General features: G+C 44.5%; 1 protein-coding gene across 1 annotated transcript; it reads right to left on the bottom strand.

Annotated features, from left to right (window-relative positions):
* Positions 1-10,064: 10,064 nt before the first annotated feature.
* On the bottom strand, positions 10,065-10,685 carry ccmB (cytochrome c biogenesis B). Its single transcript has one exon. It carries the CDS (start codon positions 10,683-10,685, stop codon positions 10,065-10,067), a length of 621 nt encoding a protein of 206 aa, YP_005090390.1.
* Between the last annotated feature and the right edge of the window lie 12,360 nt (positions 10,686-23,045).

Genomic DNA, 23,045 nt, shown 5'->3' with positions numbered 1-23,045 from the left:
TTTATCGAATTTGTCTGATGCCGGATTAGGTTGAAAAAACTTCGTATTGCGATCTCCGCCAAGAGACTGACGATCGTTCTTTCCAGAAGATCTCCTTTTGGGCTAGAGCGGAGTTGAGGTTGAACATAATGAAATTTTCCGTGTCCTCGGCTTCTCTGCTCATTTGAACAGGCTAGTTGGTTGTCTTAACCATTTAACCAAAGACCCATCTATGTATAGAAAAGAAACCAAGTGAACGAACAAGACTTTAGCCATTTAGAGAGTCTACGAGCTTTACTTTATCCAAGTTTGTAGAACGACGAGACAAAGAATTTCAAGCGAGTAAGCAGATATCAAAAATCTCCAGAAAGCAACTCAACGGGAGAAACTAGGTCCGCGGGTGTAGGCACTGGAACTGTAGTAGGTGAAAGAGCAGGTGTAGCAACCTGCGAGCTACAAGAGCGAGCCTCATAGCTTAGCTGCTGCTGGTACAACATAAGCAAAGGCTTCTAAGTCAGTTGGCTCGGCATCGCCATCATCCATCGGCATCACAATCGGAATATTTTGAATCGGAAGCGACCTCCTCTGGTCTGGCCACTCCACTAGCTTCTATAGTTGTCACTAGCCTCTCGTCTGCTCTCATAACCAGCTTGATCAGAAACACGCCAGCTAGACATCCCGTCTCTTAACCGCTCCGTGGGTCCCTCTCCTCCCCCGGGCAAGCCAGAAATCAAAAAAGAAAGTTTCTGAAGGAATACTAGCAAGCAGAAAGCCTCCTCTTCGTCCCCAACAGCTTTCAGGCCACTAATCACCTCTGGGAATCTGGCTAACAATCTGAAGCTAGGCTTATCGATCGAATGCAAATGGTGAATTCTTCTTAACGGAAGTCTGTCTTTGATTGTTCTTCTCGGTTCTTTAAGTCAATAAGGGAATGAACATTGGTCATAAGCCCATTCCGTCTTTCTTTTAAACCAATAATCACGGTTGAGGTTGACTTCCATTTCTTGATTTCCTAAGGTGGTTGATTGATGATCTGTTCACAGGTCCGCTCTGTCGAATGTCCTCTCGTCTGGCTATTGAACGAATCTCCTCTTCGGCTCTGGCTATTCTATGTGCATAGCCTCCTCTCCATCGGTAATCGGCAACTCAAAAACAAAACGCATTGCCTCGGGTTAACTCGTCTAGTACCGTCACTTCCATCGCAACTGGATCTCTTCCCGCAACAATCACCGCTGGAACTGGACCAAGCGCACTAGGAACTGGAGCTGTTGTAGTCGTAGCTAGCAAACCCGAAGAGTCTCATATTAGCCTTAGCCATCGCACCGTGAACCGGCGGACAAGAAGGAATCGCCATCGCCAGCCTAATCCCAATCTCGATGAAAAATCAAGCAACTACATCAACAACTTCTATTCCTGACGTGAACGGCCGCTTTCTTCGCTCTCATCCCTTGCTCAGTCTGAATCTAACCTACAATAAATGGATTGTCGAGAAGAACCATTTCATGAGACAAGTTCAGTCTGCTGCGTCTACTAGTCCCATCATCGTCGGCTAGTCACATAGCGTGGAAAAAGAACCTAGTATGGGCGATCCGGCTTAGTAACATAGAAAAGCTAGCTCCATGGGAGAAACTTCCTCACTCACATACTGGATAGGTGGACCAGTACTCACTTGAGGAAGACTTTCGACGACTTGGTTTGGTTCCTCATCTTGGATCAGGACCGAACACTAGCAACCTATTCAGGGAAAGAATCGGTTATGTAAGAAATTGGTTGGGGGCTAAGATAGGTTGATACTCTGAACAATAAACAAAACACATATTCAATACCAACCTTTTGTTGTACACAATCAATTGTGGAGCTCCTACTCTGGCAAGTCCAATTTACCTCGCCTCGGAGGGAGAGCTTTTATTCGACATAGACTAATACAGCCTCTTAGGGGCCCAAAAGAACTTCTATTTTTTGAAGGAAATGTGCGGCTACTCCTTCTCTCGAGAGGTCCCTTCTTGGAGAAAGTTTTTCCCGAAGGAAGAGAGCAATCCTTGTACTAATTAAATACAAATACGGAAGATTAGGTGCCCCAAATAAATAAAAGGCAGTTCGTGCACTGAAGGTATCCCTCTTATTTCCATAAACATAATAACCCCCCCGGGGGGAATTCCTCACATACAGGAAAGCACAGGGCATTGTCCTGCCATAAATTACCCGAGGGAAATCTTTCATCTTTGAATGGTTAGCCCGAAAAGCCAGATCGGGATAGCCGCGCTTACCTCAATGGCGGGGGAGACGGGGTTCGAGAACCCTTAATTTACTTAGATTGGTAGGGAATCCACAGGAAGAACGAACCAGGAGACAATGATTTTCGGGGTTAGCGGGCTTACCTCGTGGAATGGCCGTTGAATGGCCTCGGAGTGAACGGGGGTACCTCAATGAGAGTAGACCCTCTTGCACGTGGAATTCCTCAAAGACAGGAGAGGGAAGACCAGAGACTTTTCCATTAATATAGAAGAAAGCCGAGGGGTTTCATCTTTGGTTGCGGAGTGACCCCCTTTTTCCCGATCTGCCGGGGCGGTGTCCTCCCATGACTTTGGAATGCCGGGCAGGGGAAGCAAACTAACTTATTGAGATAGGAGCACAGTTAGGGGATCCTGCTTATTCCCACCCACAAGCGAGCTCCGGGGGGAAGACTGACTCCCAAAAAGGAAAGGGATCACCTGGCACTGCTGTCAGCTTAGTCCTCTCTGTCATTGGTTTTCTAATTCAGCTTGGAGCATTGAACAAGAGAAGATGGCACAAGCTCGTTGCTAGGATGAACTCTGCACCTAGACGGGGAGGACTTATGAAGCTACCAGTGCAGGTAAGGAAATGAAGCTACATCCTAAGAGCAGGAAATATATTATTATACTATCTACTAGCAGCCAGATCCTATTGGTTAGAATATCTCCTAGCTTCCTCTAAACCTATAGACAGGAGGGCGGTCGTAGATCAGAGCACTCACCTTATGCCACTACCAGCACATTAAGGGATAAAGTGTTCTTCCTAGAGGTCAAACTATCATCCCCTAGCAAGAGGAAAAAGAAGAAATGAGGGGTATAATACCATTCTTCCCTGTCTTTCCTTCCCAAACCAGCTAGCTACTAGGTAGGACCAACAAAAGCTGCAACCTATTCCTTCTCCGATGCGCTTATCCCATCTTGTTCATGTCCTTCCTTGATAGGGGATAGGATAGGTAGAGAAAAAACCTTGCATTCGTCCTTCCTGAAAGCATCATTTGCTCAGGCAGAGAATGGCCATAGAAAGCCTTTTCGGTTGATCATGTGGACCTATTTTCTCTTATCAGAGGCACTGGTGTCAGTCTATTACTTACTTGAGCTATCCTACATTCCCACTAGCTACCAAGACCTAAGAGCTGCAGCGGATAAGCTGCAATGCATAATAGGTTGACGCTGGTGATCTATCCTAGGTTGAGGAATCAATCAGGAAAGAAGTCCTTCAACAACAAGCAGAGATTAGATCCAGGAGTCTAAGCCTTCTAACTCTCGTTTTAAGCTTTCATTGGACTCAAGGACTTATCAAAGAGGAGCTAACCCTACTCATGCTAGTTCCCTATTACAATCCCTTACTACAGGAGGTTTTAAGACTTCAATTGGATAGCCTATAAAGGCAAGTTCGCCAACTGAAAACAAGAAGCTGGGAGGCCTTATCCCACTAACAGAAGAGTAAAGAAACTTTAGCTACTATAAAGCCAGGAAAGGGAGAACTACAGGAAACGACCTTAGGCTCCTCCCTCTAGCTAGGAGGGTGGTCGTAGATCAGAGCTGCACTCTCCTTCAGGTATTCTTCTTTTAGAGTTAGTTAATAACGTCTATAGGTTTCAGAATTCCTTAAAGCGGGAGATTCGCTCCGCTCCTACATCCCCCTAGCTACAGTAATAAGAACCTCAGGTAAACCATTCAAGAACCTAGCCTTCACACATACAACTGCACTAAACAAGAGGTTTAAACACTACAGGAAAGAGAAAGCTAATTCGCTCCGCTCCTACGCTCTTGGCCTAGCAGCAGCCCATCTAATACATTCTAACCTGTCTTAGCTTGGTATTACCTTCAAGCAAGACAACAGGAAGATAGGAATCCATTCTTACCTGTTTTATGGTGTTATAACCTTTAGCAACTAGCGCAGAAAAGAAGATTAGAAGGGACTTAAGAACAACATTTAGTTCACTAGCAGGGAAAGAGCTACCAGTCAACTTAAGATATGAGGCATATTCCAATTAACAAAGTCACTCCCTGAGGGAGGAACGAAGATCATTACCTCCTAAAGCCAGGAAGAAAGCACTCGGGGAGCTCATATTCATATTGGAAAGGAAGGAGCTTGGACCAGTACTGTCTTCAATGGAGGGAAGGGGAAGCAGCCTACCTTATCGAGCTAACAGCGCACTTAAGGGATCACCCTTGTTTGTTAACCAAAAACAAAGAAAGTCGCTCCAGCCCTTAGCCACCCTTGCGGTCGGAGAGAACAACCGTAGGACGGCTTCTCTAAAAGCTAATCCTTCAGTTAGGGAGCTAGACCTATCGGGGTACTTCCATATACTTGACTTTAAAACCCTTGGGGTGGCGACCCCTTATCTCGACTTAGAGTAAATCGGGCATCAAGGACGAAAAAGCCAAGCGAACCCAGTCCTATACGCCGCAATGGATGATACTATAGCTAATAGCAGAAGCTCAAGAACTCCATTTTCTCATACATATCAGACCATACAGACGATGAAGACGAAAGAAATATAACGTCTGGATCGTCTGATGCCTATGATTAGGAGGGAAGTCCAGACTTGCGCACTCATCCTATACGTCTATCTGCCGCATCACCTGATCTTGTACTAGCTAATAGAAGAAGAATCACTCGAGTTAGGCGCCTGGACGAAGGTTGAAGAATGATTCTAGCTCAGCTGGCACCAGGATTTCATTTCACACTAGCCGAAAGGCAAAGAAAAAGAACCCTTAATCAAACTAAGAGGCAACGAAGGAACGGTTAGCTCGGCAAAGCCTTTGATATGCCCGGACTCGCTCAGAAGCAATGGGCAGGATCGCTTTAGAGCGGTCTTCCAGCTCGACAAGGTGGTTTTCTTCCCGTGCCTTTTGCAAGTCCTGGTTTTCCAGGTCTGGAGTTGTATCCGAGTCTGCAGCTCTTAGCTCAGAAAAATCAGACGTGTAATAAATAAGAGGTAGTTTTCGGCTACGAGGTTCTCGTACTGCTCAACGGTCCAAGGGTGTCCTTCCGAACACCCCCTTCATTCTTCCCCAAGCGTGCTTCCGTTTCGTGGTCTTGGAGCTCAATAAGTGGGTTTGCTTTCTCATTGGCCCATTCCTAACTGTTGGATCAGACTGTGCAGAATGAGTCTGCGTGGTCTTCCTTGCCTTGTACTGGCAGTTGGTCTAAGGTGAAAAGAAGAAATCGAAAAGCAGTTCTGTTGTCTGGTTGTCCCCTCTCTCAGGATAGAACAAGACCTTCTCCCATATTCAATTGGTCACCAGAATCAAGGAATGCGCGTGAACAAAGAACTTGATCGAGAAGGCCTCGGGGCTACCTTTCCTTCAGGCATTCCTACCAGATTGGGTGCGGTTTCCTTTCTGCTGAAGTTCAGTTCGGTCTCAGCCCGAGCTAGTGCAGTGCGAAGGATTCTAGTTCTCATTTGGCTCCCCTTGCCTTGAGTGAACAACCGCAATCCCTCTATCTAGGAGATTGCACCGGGCACAAAAGATGAATTCCGCTTTTGAGTCCCCCTTTTGCTCAATTCCTATCATACTAATTGCTGTTAACCCAGCAAATGACTCTTCTTTGTGTGTTCTCCTAGTTATCATTGATAATAAGAATCCTAGGAAGAGCAGTGTTGCTCCGTTAACCTGTTAATCTGTATTCTCCTAATCAAGCTCCTGGTGCTAACTCATTCATACTAAGGGCAGTTAACCCGTAAAACTACTCCTATTCTTTTGTTCCAGTTGTCATTGATGAAAAGGGAAGGGAAAATAGCCGAAATAGGGTTGCATAACCAGTTCGAACCAATAAGTGCCGTTTCTTAGGCAAATGTGACAATTACAAAGCAAATATTCCTCCCACGCTGGAAGTTCACGAGTTCAGTTCAGTGCCATGAGCAGATCGAATTAAACAATAAATAACAAAGACGATTCCTCCCTTACACTTCAAGTACCTAGACGTCAAAGGCGAGGAATGGGTCTAATAATCAGCCAATCGTCCTGCTCTATCCATCTCACCAAGTGTTTGGCTCGGAACGGATTCCTACCCGTCTACACATATAGTGAGAACCTAGGCCCTCCCCTACTAACTAGAAGTATTGACTTCAAGAGCATGACGAGAAAACAGGCTTCAAAGACACATTCGCTCGCTCAGTCCAGTCGAATGAAAGTGAACTGAAACCAATCTACATGAACAATCCCTAGCACCCTGCCTTCACTCCCAGAGCCCCACTTTGGGGATAGAAACGACTAAGAAGCGAGCTACTTCATGAACATGCGAGTGAGTGAAGTTCATCATCCATTCGATATTCTAATTAGATCTCGTATTGTACTTTAGTACACTTAAGACCAACCCCATCTCTCTTTCAAAAAGAAAACTACAAGCAACTACGAAAACTACAACAACCTCCGTGAACAGAGGCTTTGTCAGTTAATTAGAGTGTTCGAACTATATCCAAATTAATAACAAGCGTGCGATACGCAGCATCAACCTACGGAAAAACGAATTGATTGACTATTGAGTGCAACCCCGTAACTAGATAGACTATGGGTAGTTAAGGTGCGCTTAAAGTCTTATATAACGCATGCCGATGTTGCCACCGACAAACGTTTGACTTTGACTGTGAAAAGCTCCAAATAGGCACACGGTAGTTTTTAGAGTAGAAGGAGCTCGAAGTTGGAATTCAATAGTCTACAAGCCCGCCCCTGAGAGCGAAGTTGGAAGAATCTCTGTTGCCGTATCCGATGATGCTAGCGCAGTCAGAAGAATGGGTCAAGTGGGAATTGATTCGTTTAAGTTTCCGAAGTCAGTTCGCCTAGTTTTAGGTTTTAGCACCTTCGCTGTAGAAGCACCTCTTTCCGACGCTAAGCGCAAAAGGCACTCGAAGGAGTAGTGGGACCAACCATCACTACCATAGGGCTCTAGTGGTAAATCCTGCCACCTCAGACTCCTATTTCCCCTCACGTGTCAACAAGCAAGCGAACTGAGACCGGCTGCCTTTGTTGAATAAGTGATTGTCTTATAATGAGCAAGGAATATCCGTCTTTCTGCTAAACAGGATCTATTGAACTCATAATTCATTAGATACTTTTTATGAATGTCAACTAAGTATCGTAAGTAAATTGATCCCGGTTGTTCAATCATTTGATAACCAGAGTCATTCTTTGATAAATGATCACTATGAGTCAGACTCAATAGAATTTGATCAATCCTTTTTTCTGTCGTTAAGGTGGAGAACTGAACCAAGAATTCTCTTTCTTCATCATCAATCGAATCACTGTTCGCGACCCAGGATTCTATTTTATCATCAATCCAATCACCGTTCACGTTTTTTCTTTTTCTTATCAATGAATAGATCTCTTTACTTGTACGACTTAGATGTCTCGTATTTCTCGAAAAAGTGATTCGATTGATGGGATTTGGTATGATACTTATGAGATCGATGAGATTGATATTCAAATATTTCTTCTTAGAACGTATTGATTTTACCCCATAAGCGGGACCACCAAACCCCTAAATCGTGGATTCTTGTGCCAGAGAGAGACTCCCCAACCTTAGCTTTTCCCTCCAATTCCTCTATCTTTTGTTTACTAACCATGGCCACGTGAAACACACCCTTTCGATTCGAAAATCATTCTTTGTCGCGAACATTCCTCTCTACAGATGCTTATGCTTCCCCAACTATTGACCCCTTGCCGAGTGCCGAGGAAAGGAAATCTGTCAAGCTAACCATTAGCGGCTGTCACTTGATTGTGGTACTGCCCTGCCCCTGACTCGAAAAATCAGCAATGAGGAGGACAATGTACTTTTTTTTTTTCATCAGCCTTTCTTTGTCCTGACGACGCGTCCCTACTATGACAGGGCATAAGCTAATTGGGAAACTGAGACATCCGTAGAATCTATGCTCCGTCATTACCTTACTCTCGAGTCAATATAGTAAGGCTAAAGACTCAAGCGGACTCCCCCTCCCTCTCATGTGAAATGCGAGTTGAATCCTTGGAGACCGGCCCTCGAAAGTAAGGACACTTTGGGCGGAAACGACTATCTTTCATGGCTTTCTCTTTCTCTAGAAAAGTAGGGGAATTTTCAGAAGATCGATCACATACGTGTGTTGATTTATTTTCATTCACATATTGTAACGTGATCTCAGATACGAAAACTTAGTCAAAGAAGATGGGCTTAGGTGGGACTCGAACCCAACAAATCTCACAACCGTTTTTAGAAGCCTACTGTGGTCTTTGATCCGGCATATGTTGGTTGCAGTCGAGGATATCCTTGCCAAAGTACGAATCCGGCAGGTCTCAGTCAGTATTGAGCCGTTAACCGCACCAAAGAACCGATTTGTGAGAGGCGCGATGAAATCCGCTTCCTCAGAGGAAAGAAGGCTACCACATGGCTGGGACAATAAAGAAAATCGAATACGACATGAGGTCTTGCCCTCGGGCTCGGAACTATGCGATCGTCTTCCTCTCTTTTTCTTCCTTACTCTTTCCCATATAAGCTGGACTTCCCTTTTTGCTGAAGTGACTGGTTAGACTATTTACGCCTTGAGTATTCAAGACTATGTGCACTTGCTTATGTGACGAGTGAGAGTTCTGAATTTCTGAAATTTCTTTTTGGGGCCTGGTATGGATTTGCTTACTCTACCTCTATAGATTGACAAAGCAGCCTAATAATGTCTTTCTTACCGTTCTGCCTTATATATTCTTCCAACCAAGCAAGTTTCTTTTCTTATTTATGTTATGGTGTGTGAAGAAAGAAGTGCTCATGTTATATAACTAACATTTTTTTCCTATTCAATACTCAATCGATGCATGTTGACATTTTTTTATAAAAAAAAAGGTATATGTGGAGAAAGAGATCTCACATGTCCTATCTGGGTTCTTGACTTTGTTTAGATAATGTGCCAGATTAGCTGTGACACAAGAGAAAGAGTTTTTTATTGAAGAGAAATCAAAAGTATCCGCCTCTAGATCTTGACATCGAGCCTTATTTAGCTTTATCTTGAAATTCAATCTGTTATATCCGATCTCTCTCTTGGTCTTTCTCCTCGTTTATTGCCATGCCAGTTCATTTGACAAAGACGTGGAACCTCATATCTATCTCATTTGGATCTATATCCTATCCTTATATTTTCCTATTTATCTGGCTTGCTAATTGCTAACTCAACAGTGGAGTATACTCAGCCTTAAGTGTGTCTATGCTCTTGTACAACACATTCTGCTGAAGCAAGTAATTCGTCCAGATTGGTATCAGTTTATAAAACAACGATAGATCCTTAACTTAAGAGGGGAGAGCATGTCATCGATTAATGCAGAACTCAGATAAGACTTCATCCTTCTTGCCGGATCGATATAACAAAGATGGTTTTTTATTTGTGTGTGGAAGGGGAAAAGATCAAGATTCACAGTACAGTAGGGTCGAGTGAATAATTGGATACAGCAACCAAAAATCTTTGGGACCAAAAGCGGTTAGCAGTGACCATCGAATAAGTCTATTCAGCTTGAGTTGGGTTAAAAGCACGGAATGTATTTGCACCGTCACCATCTTCGAAGAAAGTGTTTTCTACGGTAGCACCATGAATAGCGCATAGCGGAGCAGCGCCCAGGAGGCAAGCTACTCCCATCATATGAAATGGGTTCAACGTCCTATTTTGAAACCCGTGGAAGAAGAGGATGAATCGAAATATAGCTGCTATGCCAAAACAGGGTGCAAAGAACCTAAAGCCCTTCTTTCTTTAAAGTTCCTCCCAGATACATGGCTTAACTTACATACCCGGGCCCGGCTCAACATTCTTGGAAAACAATCGAATCTAGGCTTTTCAATGACTTGGCCATTCAATCTTGTGAACTAATCGAGACCGAAATTGGATAAAGAGATACGAACGGAGAGAAATAACCAATCGATGAAAGAACATGAAACCATTCTGTTTCAATAGAGGTACGGGAAACGGTTGGGGGCAATGAAGTAGGTGAAGTGCTTGGATTTTGCGAGCTGTTCCAAGCACTGCTGGATGTGATTCCAAGAGCCAAACGAGAATGAATACCACACAGAAGAGTCAAGGCCGGGCTCCCTAATGGAATGTTTAACCGATCCATTCCGGATCGATCGAATTGGTACGGAAGTTGTAACATGGGAAAACCACGGAAAACACGACTTATTTGAATAACCCGGTGACCTACCAATTGTAGAAGTAGGATCTTTGGCAAGCAATAAGCACTTAAATAATACAATTCGAGTCTTCCAGATTCTTTCTCATTTCGAGGAAAAGGTTCGGGAGGAAAGGAAAACAACAGAGGGATCCGAATCGGACCTAAATGGGAATAACATGAAAAGTGTTTTTCAAAACCTATCATTAAGGGCGTGACGACGATATACGATAGGAATGAAAAAAAACTCGTGATTGGTGTGGATGGGAAGATCTGCTTATGCAATTTTTCAAGAAAGAGTCGTCTCATTTCCTTACTTCTTCGTTCTTTCGAATTCATTCACTTCGACGGCTGGTTCTGAACGCCGCGTCACCTACTTTCTTACTTACTAATCGTTGTTACCACCCCTACTAAACTCCCATAGCACCGAATAAAGCCTCTCTTTTTGTGCTTTAGTCGTAAAGGCGAACTTTCTATGCTGACCCCAGTTGAAGTGCTCCTTTTGGAGCTCTTCTATTCTTTCCAATAGGTACTTCAAAAAGTCCTCCGAGGAAGTATCGATAGCTAGAGTATCTTTAATATCCGAAATGAAGGACTCTTTTCGTTGTCTTTCATATCCGATATTAAAGAGAACACATAGCTCTCTCTTTACTCTCTCTCGAAGAGGATGGGGCGCATGTTCGACCTGTAGGAGTTGGGCAAGCCAATCCCCATTTTCATCCTCATTGTCCGAATCGTCACAGAGAGAGCGGACGATGAATGAAGGAAATGGAATTTGGATGCCCAAGCAGGAGAATAAGACCGCATTGAGAAAACAAAAGAGCAGATAAAGGAGCAAAGTCTTCAGGAAACGTGGCATTCGATCACAGAATCCCTTGACAACTAACACAGAAGTACATCGAAAAGACTTGATTATTCTTTTTATAATCTCTTCTTTATGCACTTTACCCCTTTTTCCTATATCAGCCCTAGTCAAGGTCAATAGAAAGGGTCGTAAAGAGTCATTTCTTCTTTTTTTGGTCATGCTCATTCCATTTTCAAGCATAACTTCTAGGCTGGTTTTCTACATGAAGCCGCTCATGCGACTCCTTCTTTACAAACGTCGAATTGAAACATAAATGCATTTCTTTTAAATCAATCACATACCCCTGACTGAACACCAATTGGATACCCACTGATTTGCCATCGTATCCGATTGACTCTTTCGATCAATCTACTCAACTTACTTCCGTGCAGCAACCTTCGATAGAGGAATTCCAGTGTGTGATTCCGACCGACCCTGAGCAAGCAACAAGGGAGGGATTCTCGGGGGGAATACCGACCGATCCCAAGCCTGTTACCTGGTCCCTTTTCTCTTATTCTAAGATTTATGATTTTCCATAACAGCGGATGTTCCGATATCTAACGGATTCCATAGGAAGAGAACGAAGAACCGGGACGAACAAGAGAGCTTACCTTTCTCAAGCAATGCAACGAGAACCTGGAGGCTGTCCTGCGCCTGAATGGGATGAATGTCTCGGCAGTTGGGTACTGACTGAACCCTCAACACGCCTGCAATAGAAAGTTGATAATATAGATGACCAACAGAAGAGGGAAGGAGCCAAGCTCGACCATTTAGGTAGGCTACGGGGGAGATTTTTGAAAAGACAGGAAGCGCTATTGGACCTGGATCCTTGCCAGTTGATAGTGGAGCCTTACCCGATTCCAAAAGGGATTGATTCCCGGGAAGGCAAATGCTACCTTGACGGAAGACTTTACTAAACTTCCATAACCGTCGAATGAAAAAATAGATATTTCAATATATCATTAAGGGAAGAACTATTCCTTTACTGATTGGAATGATATTATTGAAATGATATTCCTTTTTTTTGCTTGCACCTACCAGAAGTCGTTTCGATATACGATTTTATCCGGTTCCTATTTTATTTATTATCCCTGATCCGGAAGTCACCTTTTCTTCTCCTTGGGCAGTACCTCCCAACAAGATTGATCCGTTTGGATCTTGGTCCATGATGGCCTTTTTATTGATTTTGACGATTGGATCTCTCTATGAATGGAAAAGGAAGATTGGAACAAGCAATTGAGAGAAAACCACATGCAGAACACATAGAGAACTATTGTATGTATAGAAGATTGGAAGCTCAGCTTTAAGTCAAGAAGGGTAGGGGAGTCGCTGCGCCTACAATCTCGACAGTTGTGGTTAAAAGGTTTTTCTTTTTTTCACGCATCTATTAAGAAACGCAGAATCCACACTTTTCTCTTTAAATGCCCAACAGGCCAGGTTCTGGTTCAGCATGAGGAGATAAGGATAGAAGTTATGAAATTGTTATCACACTTATCCATCTTATCGAGCCAACAGCATATAGCAGCAGTCCATCAAATATTTGAAAGAGTCCCCGAGGCACAAAAAAAATGATGAAATCTTTTAAGCTATCTATCAACAACAGAGGGGCTGCTCATAGTCAAAAGCTACTAGATTAGATGGATTCCAACTGAACTTCAACTTCTACTTGGTTGATTGATTCAGGGGTAGTGCTGGAACATAATTAAGGACGACCTCTATCTCCATATGGAAATTGAAGTCGAACAGGAGCAAACCAGATGCAATTCAATCCTTCTTCCTGGCAATGATTCCAAAAAAAGCAAAACCTCACTAGACCGAGGCCCATTGCTATGGGGACTACACTGTATAAGAGAATGACTAAGGTAATTGCCAATAGATTGAAAGACACGCTGGCTCTTTAAAAAGGGCGCCCTCCTAATCGAATTTGGATAGGAAGAGATATTTATGATTATCCCAAGGAGGCTTACTACTCAGCTGATAGATCAGGTGAGCCAGCCATGATCACTAAACTCGCCAAACCAGGCATATGATAATGTTAATCATAGGTTCCTATATGCTTAAGGAAAATGGGATTTGCAGAGTAGGATACGAAAGTTTATTTATATACAATGAATAGCACCTATGATCCATGGGCGACCAGTGGGGTTCATAAAAGGAACCAAACAAAGGTCTGCAACAAGGCTGTCTCCTCTCTCCATATCTCTACGGCTGGTTGCAGATGACACTGTAATAATAACAAAGCCAGATAGAGAGACTTTTCGAGGCTTCAAAACTTTATTTCATTTTTTCCTTGTTGCCCCGGAATGAAAACAAGACTTTTTTGACTTTGGTCATGTTAAAACCCCAGACGACGACGGATACTAATACAACTGGGATTCAAAGAAGGATTAACAGATGATCTATGGACTTACTTGGCTTGGTCCCAGTTTATAGGCATTAAAGAAATCTATAACTAGTTGGAAAGGGCGCAAAGAAAGCAGGAAAAAATGCAGTCAAAAGAAGCCTGCCTTAGTCTCAAATAGGGCTTAGCCTCAATGGCAGACCAACTACCAAATGCGGAATGACGGTCGTGAGCCGGTCCTGATGGAATTCCTAGGCGGGAAGGTGGACAAGGTGGCGGTAAGCCTCTTTATCTGGCGTAGCCCTTCGAGTGAAGCATTCGATTATGCGTGCTGGCCGCTCATCCTTAAAGGCCGGGTTGAGAAGGAAGAGAGAAGGGTTCCTCATTTTAGAAGGCTATATCAGCGGGAGCCTGTCAACGCCGAGGAGGCCCGCTACCGTGCGAGTGCTGTCGGTGGCGTGTCTCGATACCTGAAGGCTGCTCTTCGTGATGTCAATAGCGACGAGTATCCTTGTGCTTATGCCCGTTTGAATTTCAAATAGCAGTGGATGGCTACGCTGATGTGGAAAGAAGTAAAGCTCTGTCGTGCGCAGTTGATGGGGAATCGGGGTCTGAGGTGGCGGAGTCGGAGCGGGAGTCGAAGCCTGAGAAGCGTTATGCCTTCGACTACCAAAAGAAGGAGTGGTTCATAACGGATGAGCCTCCTCGAGGCTATGGCGCCCCTGAAATAAAGCCGGACGACTGGGGTTGATGGGTAGAACTGCGTTTGGCTTGCTCCCTCTGAGATGGAGGGTACGAAAAAACCCGGTGTAACTGGGTCCAGCCAAAGTTTGGGAAATAAAGTGCGATACATCGGTGTAGTAGAACAACCACCTCCCACCCATTCTTCAGTTGGATCCTGACCCGTGGACTCCTTTTGCCCGCGTTTTTGTTGTTTGTCTCGTAAGCATTTCGGGATGCCCTGATGGAGGGTGAGACTCTCATTTCAGTTAAGGCGTCATCATTTCAGGTAAGACGGGCGGAACACCTAGCAATTAGGAAAGGAAAAGAGAAAAACCACTTGTTCAAAAGCAAGGACGAGGTGCTCTTTTCCTTCGGTGAGTAGCTTCCCGTACGAGGGAGAAGAGCAACTCCTTCTCTTACGCAATGAGTTCAGTAAGACAAGAAGAGTTAGCGGGCTTGCCTACTATACTCTAATTTACATATAAAAATTTTATTATAAAAAAGTAGAAGAATTTTGACGTCTCAGTCCCTATTTAGAAGACCGGAAGCCAACTCGTAGACCTCCGATCAGCGGAGTGAAGTAGCTGCTATCCCCGACCGAGCATAAGCGATTGCAGGTTTTAACTAAATAGCTAGGCGTGTTCGGGTTGTTAGGATGGACATAGATCGATCGCCCTTTTTCTTCTTTATCGTGAGCTAGGTTTAATAGAGAAGTCAAGACTAAGGTTTAAATATCCTAGGGTTCATTTCTCCTCTATGAATAAAGGAAATCCCAAGTCAAGGAGAAGATCCCCGACGTCCTCCTTCTTCTGCATCTATTGAGCTCAGTGCCTGAGTCTCTCCTATCTCCGCCTGCGGATAAGGGTTTAGCTGTTAATATAGTAATAGAGCTTAAAGGCCTTAAAGGCTGGGTCGTGTGGTCTTTCATGAAGAAGTGGAAAGCTTGCCCTTTTCTGTCTGTCCTGAAAGTTGAGAAAAGGTCTCTCGAGCCAGGTTTCTAAGATTCAAGTCTATGGGAAAGCTAGGATTAGGCTAAGAGGTGCTCGTACTTCCCTCCAAAGCACGAAGAAGAAACTGCCATCCAGGAATAAGAAGGATTGAGTATATGGAATTCTTAAACCTCGGGTATTGGAGTCCAGAAAGTCCCGTTGCCACATCGAGATATGAAAGACCATCTTTTTAGCTTCCATTTCTTTTTCCCTCCGTGGAGTGGGATCAAAAGTAGAATCCTTTCGAAAACACCGTATTTTGGGCTTAAAAAGAGCTCTTTAAGCAATACACAAATGGAGACTGAGGACAAGGGGCTTGCTGCCCTTATTATACACCTGGCGGGACCTTTGATTTGATTCCTCCGTCACCAAAGGGAAAAACCGAACCCAACCTTCGGGAAAGAGACCCATGACGGAAATGCGGCATGAAGGCTCGAGAGACCTCTTATCGAGCTGGAAGCGAGGGGAAGGTCTACTACTTATTGGCCAAAGGAGCTCACTCGGGCAAACCAACTTGTGGAGCTGACAGAGATGCAAGCAAGGGTGGTTCTTCCTCTTTTGATTTGGCGCGTGGGACAATTTGTGGTGCTGCCAGACCGTTGTAACCTTTTCGCGAGTAGGACGACCTCCTTCACACAAGGGAAGGATGGGATCGATACCGATCACCATTAGGTTGGGTGGGTCTCTAAGAGAACAGAACACCTTACTCGATAAATTCGCCTTTTAGAGGGGATACCCCCGCGATTTTGATTGTTCCAAATACTGTACCTCGAGAAACCTGGTACAACCCCAGCCTTTGCTCAACGTCGATTGAAGTCGGGCAAGGGTGATCTATTTATATCCTAACAACCCGAACACGCCTTTAAACGAGCTCCAGCAGAAAGGATCAATCTCGCCATAGAGGAAATCGGGAATCTTTTCATACTGGGGCCAGATAGCCATATCTGGAAGGTAAAACCCTGACTGTGGGAAGGGATGAATGAAAGACTTCGGAGCTCAGTCACAGGACAGGTTTTTTCCCTTCTGTTAAAAGACTTTTCTATTTGCTTTTTCGCTTCCATAATGGGACCCTACTCTTTCTTTTAGGCTCAATAGCATAGTCTTCTGAGGGAGCATGCCTTATCTCTCTTTAACTACAGGAAGCTCGGTCCATAGGATAGCGGTTGAATGGCCTCGGCCTTGGTTGGCTTCCCAGATTAACATATTCGCAAAGAAAGAGAATATGGTACAGTGGTATGGTACAGAGCATACCATATTAAGCAGACCCCATTCTATTACGCTATTTGGAGGGAAGAGAGTAGGCTCCTACTCGGTTAACAACTGATTGTTTCACAGAATCGGTTGTTCACTAAGATGTCCTACTGCTCCTACTTCTAGTGAGAGTGACCTCGGAAAGAGAGAGTCTATAGACCTTCACTCTTATTCACGCGATATTGATATTGCTGGATCGGGCTTTCGCCCATTGTCCTTCAAGTCCCCCTTTCTCATCCCAATCGGGATAGCCGCGGTTGCCTGTCGTCGGAGTTAAGTTAGCGGGGTTACCTCAATGTCGGGATAGAAGGGGCTACCTCAACTCAATGAGAGTAGACGATTTTGAACGTAGAATGCATGTGAAAAGCAGAATCCGAATAATCCTATGATACGAGACTAGTATGGTACACAAGAATTGGTGGACTCGGATAGGTCCCTCTTCTTTATAAGTCACTCGGAGATAGATCAATTAGTGGACCAAATACGGACTCTCAGGACTAGCATAGCTCCCCCTTCTATGACTAGGGAAGACCCTATTCTTCTCTTCCTCGGGGGCTAGGAGCACGAGACCTTAGCCCTGGGTGCCTGGAACAAACTAGCTCCCTCAGGGAAAGCGAACTAACTTCCTACTTTAGATAGAAAGAGGCCGGAGGGGGATCTCTCAATAGAATAAATCGGGTAGTACGGACGCGAAAGCTAAATAACTTGGGAAGCTGGAAGACCACTAGATCCTGCTTAGTAACTTCAACAAACCCAAATCCTACCCTTCCCGCCGTAGACGCAACCCGGTCCGCTTCGAGATCAGTTCAATCAGCGGCTAAGTCCGCTTAAGTACTCACTTCCGCTCCGCGGTAAGCATGCGAGTCAATTAGCCCCTTGACCACTTCTGTCTCTGAACTCACTTATCAAGTCTGACCTTTTCCCCGAGATCGGTTCATCACTCGCAAACCGGCCAGTCAGCGGTTTAGTCAACGAAAAGCAAATACAATACAAGTACGAAAGGAGCTAACCAACCAAGCTCGGAAATAGGGAAAGACTACCTAAAGACTCCTCCGCTTGTACGCTGCAGGTGCTTTCCTTTTTTTTTTGCAGCGGGATTTCGGGTGAGGTACGGTGTCCGGTTCATTCAACCTATTCTTTGTTGGTGCTTGCTCCGATTCTATAAAACCGAGACTCCGAGACCTACGAATGATTCTTTGACCATATTTTGGCGGTACCACCACATTCTCTTTCTATTTAATTAAGTAGGTTATAACTATTTTTAACAGCCTTCTAACAAGTTCGGCTTGTTAGTTTCCCGGGAAAGGAAAAGTGCATCAATCGATTATAAATCAATTTTAGTGCATTCGGATACTACCAGTCCAGTTCAGATTGTTAGTCATAGAGTCCCGAAGTACTCATTCATTCTAAGAGCTTGGCCCGGTTCAGATGCCCATTCCTTAACGGGCTCTCCTCTCTATGGTTAGCTAGCCCCAAAAAAAGTAAACAAGGGCAAGGTTAATACTGACTTTTACTGAATGCTCGCTTAAGGCCTCTACGAGTAGGGCTTTCTATTGGCTAGCCGGATTCCTAAAAGAATAGTGGTTTCCCTTCTTTTCTTTCAGGGAGGACTGACTTAGATTATGTAATAGACGGCTGGCCCAACAAGGACAGATAGAAGCCTCTCAGATCGCGTTAGAACGACTTATACGCGTTCTTAAGCAATTCAATACGCATTTATCCAAGACGAAAGCATTTATAGAATAGAGCGAAAAAGGGCTTTCGAGTGAGCTTGGGGGATTCGATCGAGGTCAAGGATTGGTCTATGCAAATGGTAGTTGCTCATTTTTCTCCACCCATTTTATAAAAATGATCTTCCGATGGATAAGGGGGATCTTCCAGAGAATATAGATCTACTGGAAAAGAGATATTCGTTAGAGAATGGAGATCGAAAAAAGTGTTTTGGTAGGCGATTTTTCTCTTTCTCTTTCTGTATCGGAAAGTCTGTGTAGTGGATATAGTTCATATAAAGAAAAAGGTTATGAAATTGAAAATAGGTCTTCCAACGGGGGGACTGCTTGTACCGCTGTCTAGACAAAGCGAGGACCCTCCGGAAAAGCCAACTCAATGAAGAGCAGGATCTGAGCGAACCAGAGCGATTACACCCAATGTCTTTATCTAGCCTTAAGCCAAAGTAGTCAGTAGTCATTGTTCCTTAGTGCGACCAGTTGCGAGTATTGGCGTGTTGGGGGGTTGAGACGCATTAGTAGCGCATCTTATCTTTTGGCTGTGTGAGTAAAGACAGCCCTTAGTCCTCCTACGGCAGCAAACGTAGCACCAACTTACTATTGAGGGGCCTCACTCCCTAATTAGGCCAAAGTGCGTCAGGTTCATTTCGGTGGGCCCGACAGGGGAAACGCATCCCTTTCTTAACTTAGTTAAGGGTAGTTGTTGTTGGTTAGGTAGATGTGAGGAAAGAGCAGTGCTTTATTAATAGTCGTGGGGGTCTGGGTCTAAGGATCCCAGCTTTAAGTCAATAAGGGCAGGGATACGCGATTTGAGTTGTTGGGAAAGAGGCGGATTGAGGCGAAGACAAAACCTTTCGGAAAAGCGAGTCAGTCTAGTGCCCCTCCACCGTCTTTCACTTCCTCGAAAGAAGCCTTAAGTGGGGTATAGTTATGTTATAGGTGCAGGGGGTCTAAGGGGTTGGACAAAGCAAAGCTGGCAACGCAAAGCATGAGGGGCGTACTCACACGTCTTTTGTGGCAATCTGCAGGCAGGAGGGCAAAGGGTTACAGGGGAGAGTCAAGTCAAAGCAGCGGTTCTCTTTCTGCTATCTTTCCCGAAGGGCCTACGGGACTCTTTCCCTACGGGATGCAGCTTATCTTGTTGAGGCGAGCCCGGTTGCTTCGTAAGTGAAATAGGGGTGAGTTTCGCTAATGAATTGGTGTTTTGAGTTGTCGTTTTGAGTGGTGGTATAAATGGGGCTCTGTAGGCCCCATTGCCTTGTTGTTGTGTAGTTATTCTTTTAGAGTGTTGGAGCTGAGCTGATTGGAGCTTGGGATTTCCTTAAGCGAGTTCAAGGAAGTGACGTGAAGGTAGCCTTAGGTAAGGAGCTGACGAGATAAACGGGTCTCCACGTCTTTTGGTAGTGGGGGACAGAAGGCGGATTGACGCATCTAAGCGGGCAGGTAATACTTAGTGCTTGGAATATGAATGCTATGAGGCTTAGGCGAGAGAGCAGGTCTAGGAGGCCTAGATATTGCATCATGTGAAAGCAGCGCTAAAAGACCAATAAGAGCTGTAAACAAGTGAGATAGGCACGAAAGGGGGGCATTCTGGGGATGTCTTTCATCAGCCAGCACCTTCAACAGCCAGTGGGACAGATGCCGACACAAATTCGATTCCAGATTCAAGATAGGGTACGACCGATGATCAGGCAGGGCGGGATGAAGCAAGCAGCAAGGGATTGGCTGAATAGAACAGATGCGACGGGAATGGGATATTGAATGGAAAGAACGAAAGCGGACCAAGGTTTTTATTCGTTAGCCAAGCGCGCCTATTACAGCGCCTCTATTACAGAAGCGAAAGCGATGTGCCCTATTGACCAGCCGAAGAGCATCCTTATAAAAGAATGAATGGGAAGCAGGCCCGGTCTATATTGCTAGAGTGTTGTTTACTTCACCCCCCACGTACTCCTCTATTCTTATATTTTCATTCCGTCTCTAAGCTTCCCCTTTAGTGCCTGCTGAGACTTATTTCCTCTCGACTATAGTTGAATGGAAGTTTCATTTCCAAAGTCTCAAATAAATTCTTTTATTGAGTCCCCATAGTGCATTCCCCTACATAGTCTTTAGAGTAATTTCTCACTAAGAAGGATTGCAATATAAAAAAGAGAATTCCAGATTGAAGATCTCTTGACCCATATACGATCCAGTTCTACATCTTAGCGCTGAACTAATGAATAGAGATTGAGCTTCACTTCGCGAGTCGGGAATGGCATCATTTATTAAAAAGTGCTAGCGTTGACAAGAGATGAGCTAAAGAGGTGGCCGGGCAGTTGACCAGGCCCTACCACATACAGACAGCAAGCAAGAGCTGTGCCGGCTTATCCGGAAAATGAAATTCTTTCCACCCCAAATGCTACTACCTCTTTGCTAAGCACAGGAATGCTTGATCGAGAAAAGCAAGCAAAGAAGCAGCAGGATACGGAATATGAAGGGGCTGGAGGTAGAGCCAATGACCAATTGAATAGTTAAAGACTACAGTATTAAGCCCGAAATCATGCTCTTGCCAGTGGCATAGATTGTATATACTCTCGCCGATTAAGGCAAATTCTGCGCTCCACGAAAAAACATAGGACTTAATGAAGGCAAAAGTCAAAGTGCCCCTATGACTCTGGTTCTAGTGAAAGCGATGAAAGTATAGCTGTGCTCCAGTTGAACGGGTAAAGGTTCTACGGTGAAGAGCCCGGTCAAGGCGACCTTATTAAAGAGAACATTCGGGACATCAAAGCCGATGCGATATAGCATCTGCCCTCTTCCACTTTTGCAATCCGGAGTTCTTTGAACCGGAAGCGAGGAGGTGCACAGCTGGCTCTTATGTCTAGTTTCGAAGCCAATACACATACACAGTCCTGCCCAATACAATATCAACCCGAAAGCCTTCGATGGGATAATAGCCCCATATCTCTTATCTTATGTGCATTGATGAACACATCTAACTCATGCGTAGACAGTGCCTGAATGTGAGGTTAGGCGTGCAGGATCACCTGTCTATTTCGATGTGTCGAATTTGGTTGGATAGCGCGAACGGTATTTGAACTAAAAAAGGCACCTTTGATAGATCCTGGGTGTCATGAAGACTATGATGAAAGGGAAGCCAATTGAAGCAAAGTTTCTAAGCCGACCAGAGGCTAAGGAGAAAGGTGGTTTGAGGAGTCAGTCACGTAGTCTGAAAAGAAGAGCTTCCTTGGTCGATTCAAGTAGTTTGCCAATCCTTCACATTCCTATATTTGTGTAAGGGCTCTTGCCCAGCAATCATCTTTTCCCTTGTAAAAGAGTCAGTTTCATGCCATCCGAGATCCCCTTTCTGATCTGAAGATGATGGGAATCATCAAGCAGGGTTGGCAAGATCAGTTCAAGAAAGACAGCCTGCTTAGGCAAATTCTCTTTCTCGCTTCGGGTTGAAGAGGAGTCAGGTGGCTTCAGTCCTTCATTGGAAAAAGGCTATAAGACTAGATCTTCTCATTTTCAAGAAGATCCCCGGCTCGATCCGGTTTAGTATCAAGGATAAGGGGGTGCCACACAAAGTAAGTAGAAATCCTTTCTCTCCCGATGAACCTCCATAAAGAAAGATTATCATTTGAAGAGCCAACCGAGATCCTTTCCTTGAAGTGAGCGAGCAAGAGCCAGTCAACAAGCCATAGCCAGTGGATTGGTCTCGGTAAGGGAAGAAATTGCATTAATTTCTTAAGGAAGGCCATAATCTGAGATTTCGCCGACAAGTGAGGCTCAAAATCATCCCCGATTGACTCGATCAACAAGCAGTTATCGGATTTCGGAGTGGTAGAAGAAGTCGAAAAAACAGAGTTTATGAACGGATTCATCTTTTTTTCTTTTTTCTTTTGCTCACGCTATCAGTCATCGGTCAAACCTAAACGCTTTTTCTCGCACTGAAGGAGGGAGGAATTCAGCCGACTGGCTTTCACCAGTTTGTCATGAGAGTTCGTCAATCTTCCTACCATGACGAGAGTCAGTCAAAAACAAATATTGGTCTAGAAGTCGAAGCAAAGTCCTGTCCTATCGGAAAATACTATACTCAAACATTTTTCTAAAGAATCTCCTTTACCGAGTTCTTGTTCCCCATATTTTGTTCTTCCCATGATGCAAGACGATCAGCCTTAAGGAAGCTTCCAGTAGAGCTGTCGTGGAGTAGTTGAAAAGTGAAGATAAGACCTTCTATTTCACAAGTGGCAGAGTGAGTCATTCTTCCTCCTATTACGAATAGAAAGCGAAAACAGACAAGGGCTTTCCTCGAGAGGGGGGAGTCAAAAAATATGGGTTCTTTAAAAAGGTAAGGAGTTCGGTCCCGCCACGAAGGAAAAAAGAAGTACTCGAAAAAGAAAGTCCTTCTTCGACCAGAGATCTATTGGAGTCGAGGTCAGCTAAGGTAGGACAAGTAAGGTCAGTCCATCCATACTCCGACGTTTAAATAATCTTCCTTTTTGACCCTTTATAGTTAGCGACAATGCCCCGAATTCCTCGAAAAGTCAGACCAAAATCAAGGCTTTACTTTACTGGATCAGCGACTGGGTCAGCGAGGTCCTCAGTCCCGGGTCTTTCAGCCCCAGTTTGCGAGGGTGCAGTCTCTCCAGAGAGAAAGTTCCATTGAATCGAGAAATCCCTGGTCTGCTGGACAAAGAAAGTCAGATGGAAAAAAAGGGTTGTTCCTTTTGGAGCAAGCAAAATCTTCGTCTCGTCTCAGTCCCGCCAATGGGAAAGATAGAGTAGAAGGAAGCGCTAAGACCAAAAAATATAGGA

The sequence above is a fragment of the mitochondrial genome of Phoenix dactylifera (genome assembly GCF_009389715.1).
Source record: "Phoenix dactylifera mitochondrion, complete genome".
Taxonomy (NCBI): Eukaryota; Viridiplantae; Streptophyta; class Magnoliopsida; order Arecales; family Arecaceae; genus Phoenix; species Phoenix dactylifera.
The sequence above is the reverse complement of the archived record's forward strand: the minus strand, read 5'-3'. Positions and strand labels throughout refer to the sequence as shown.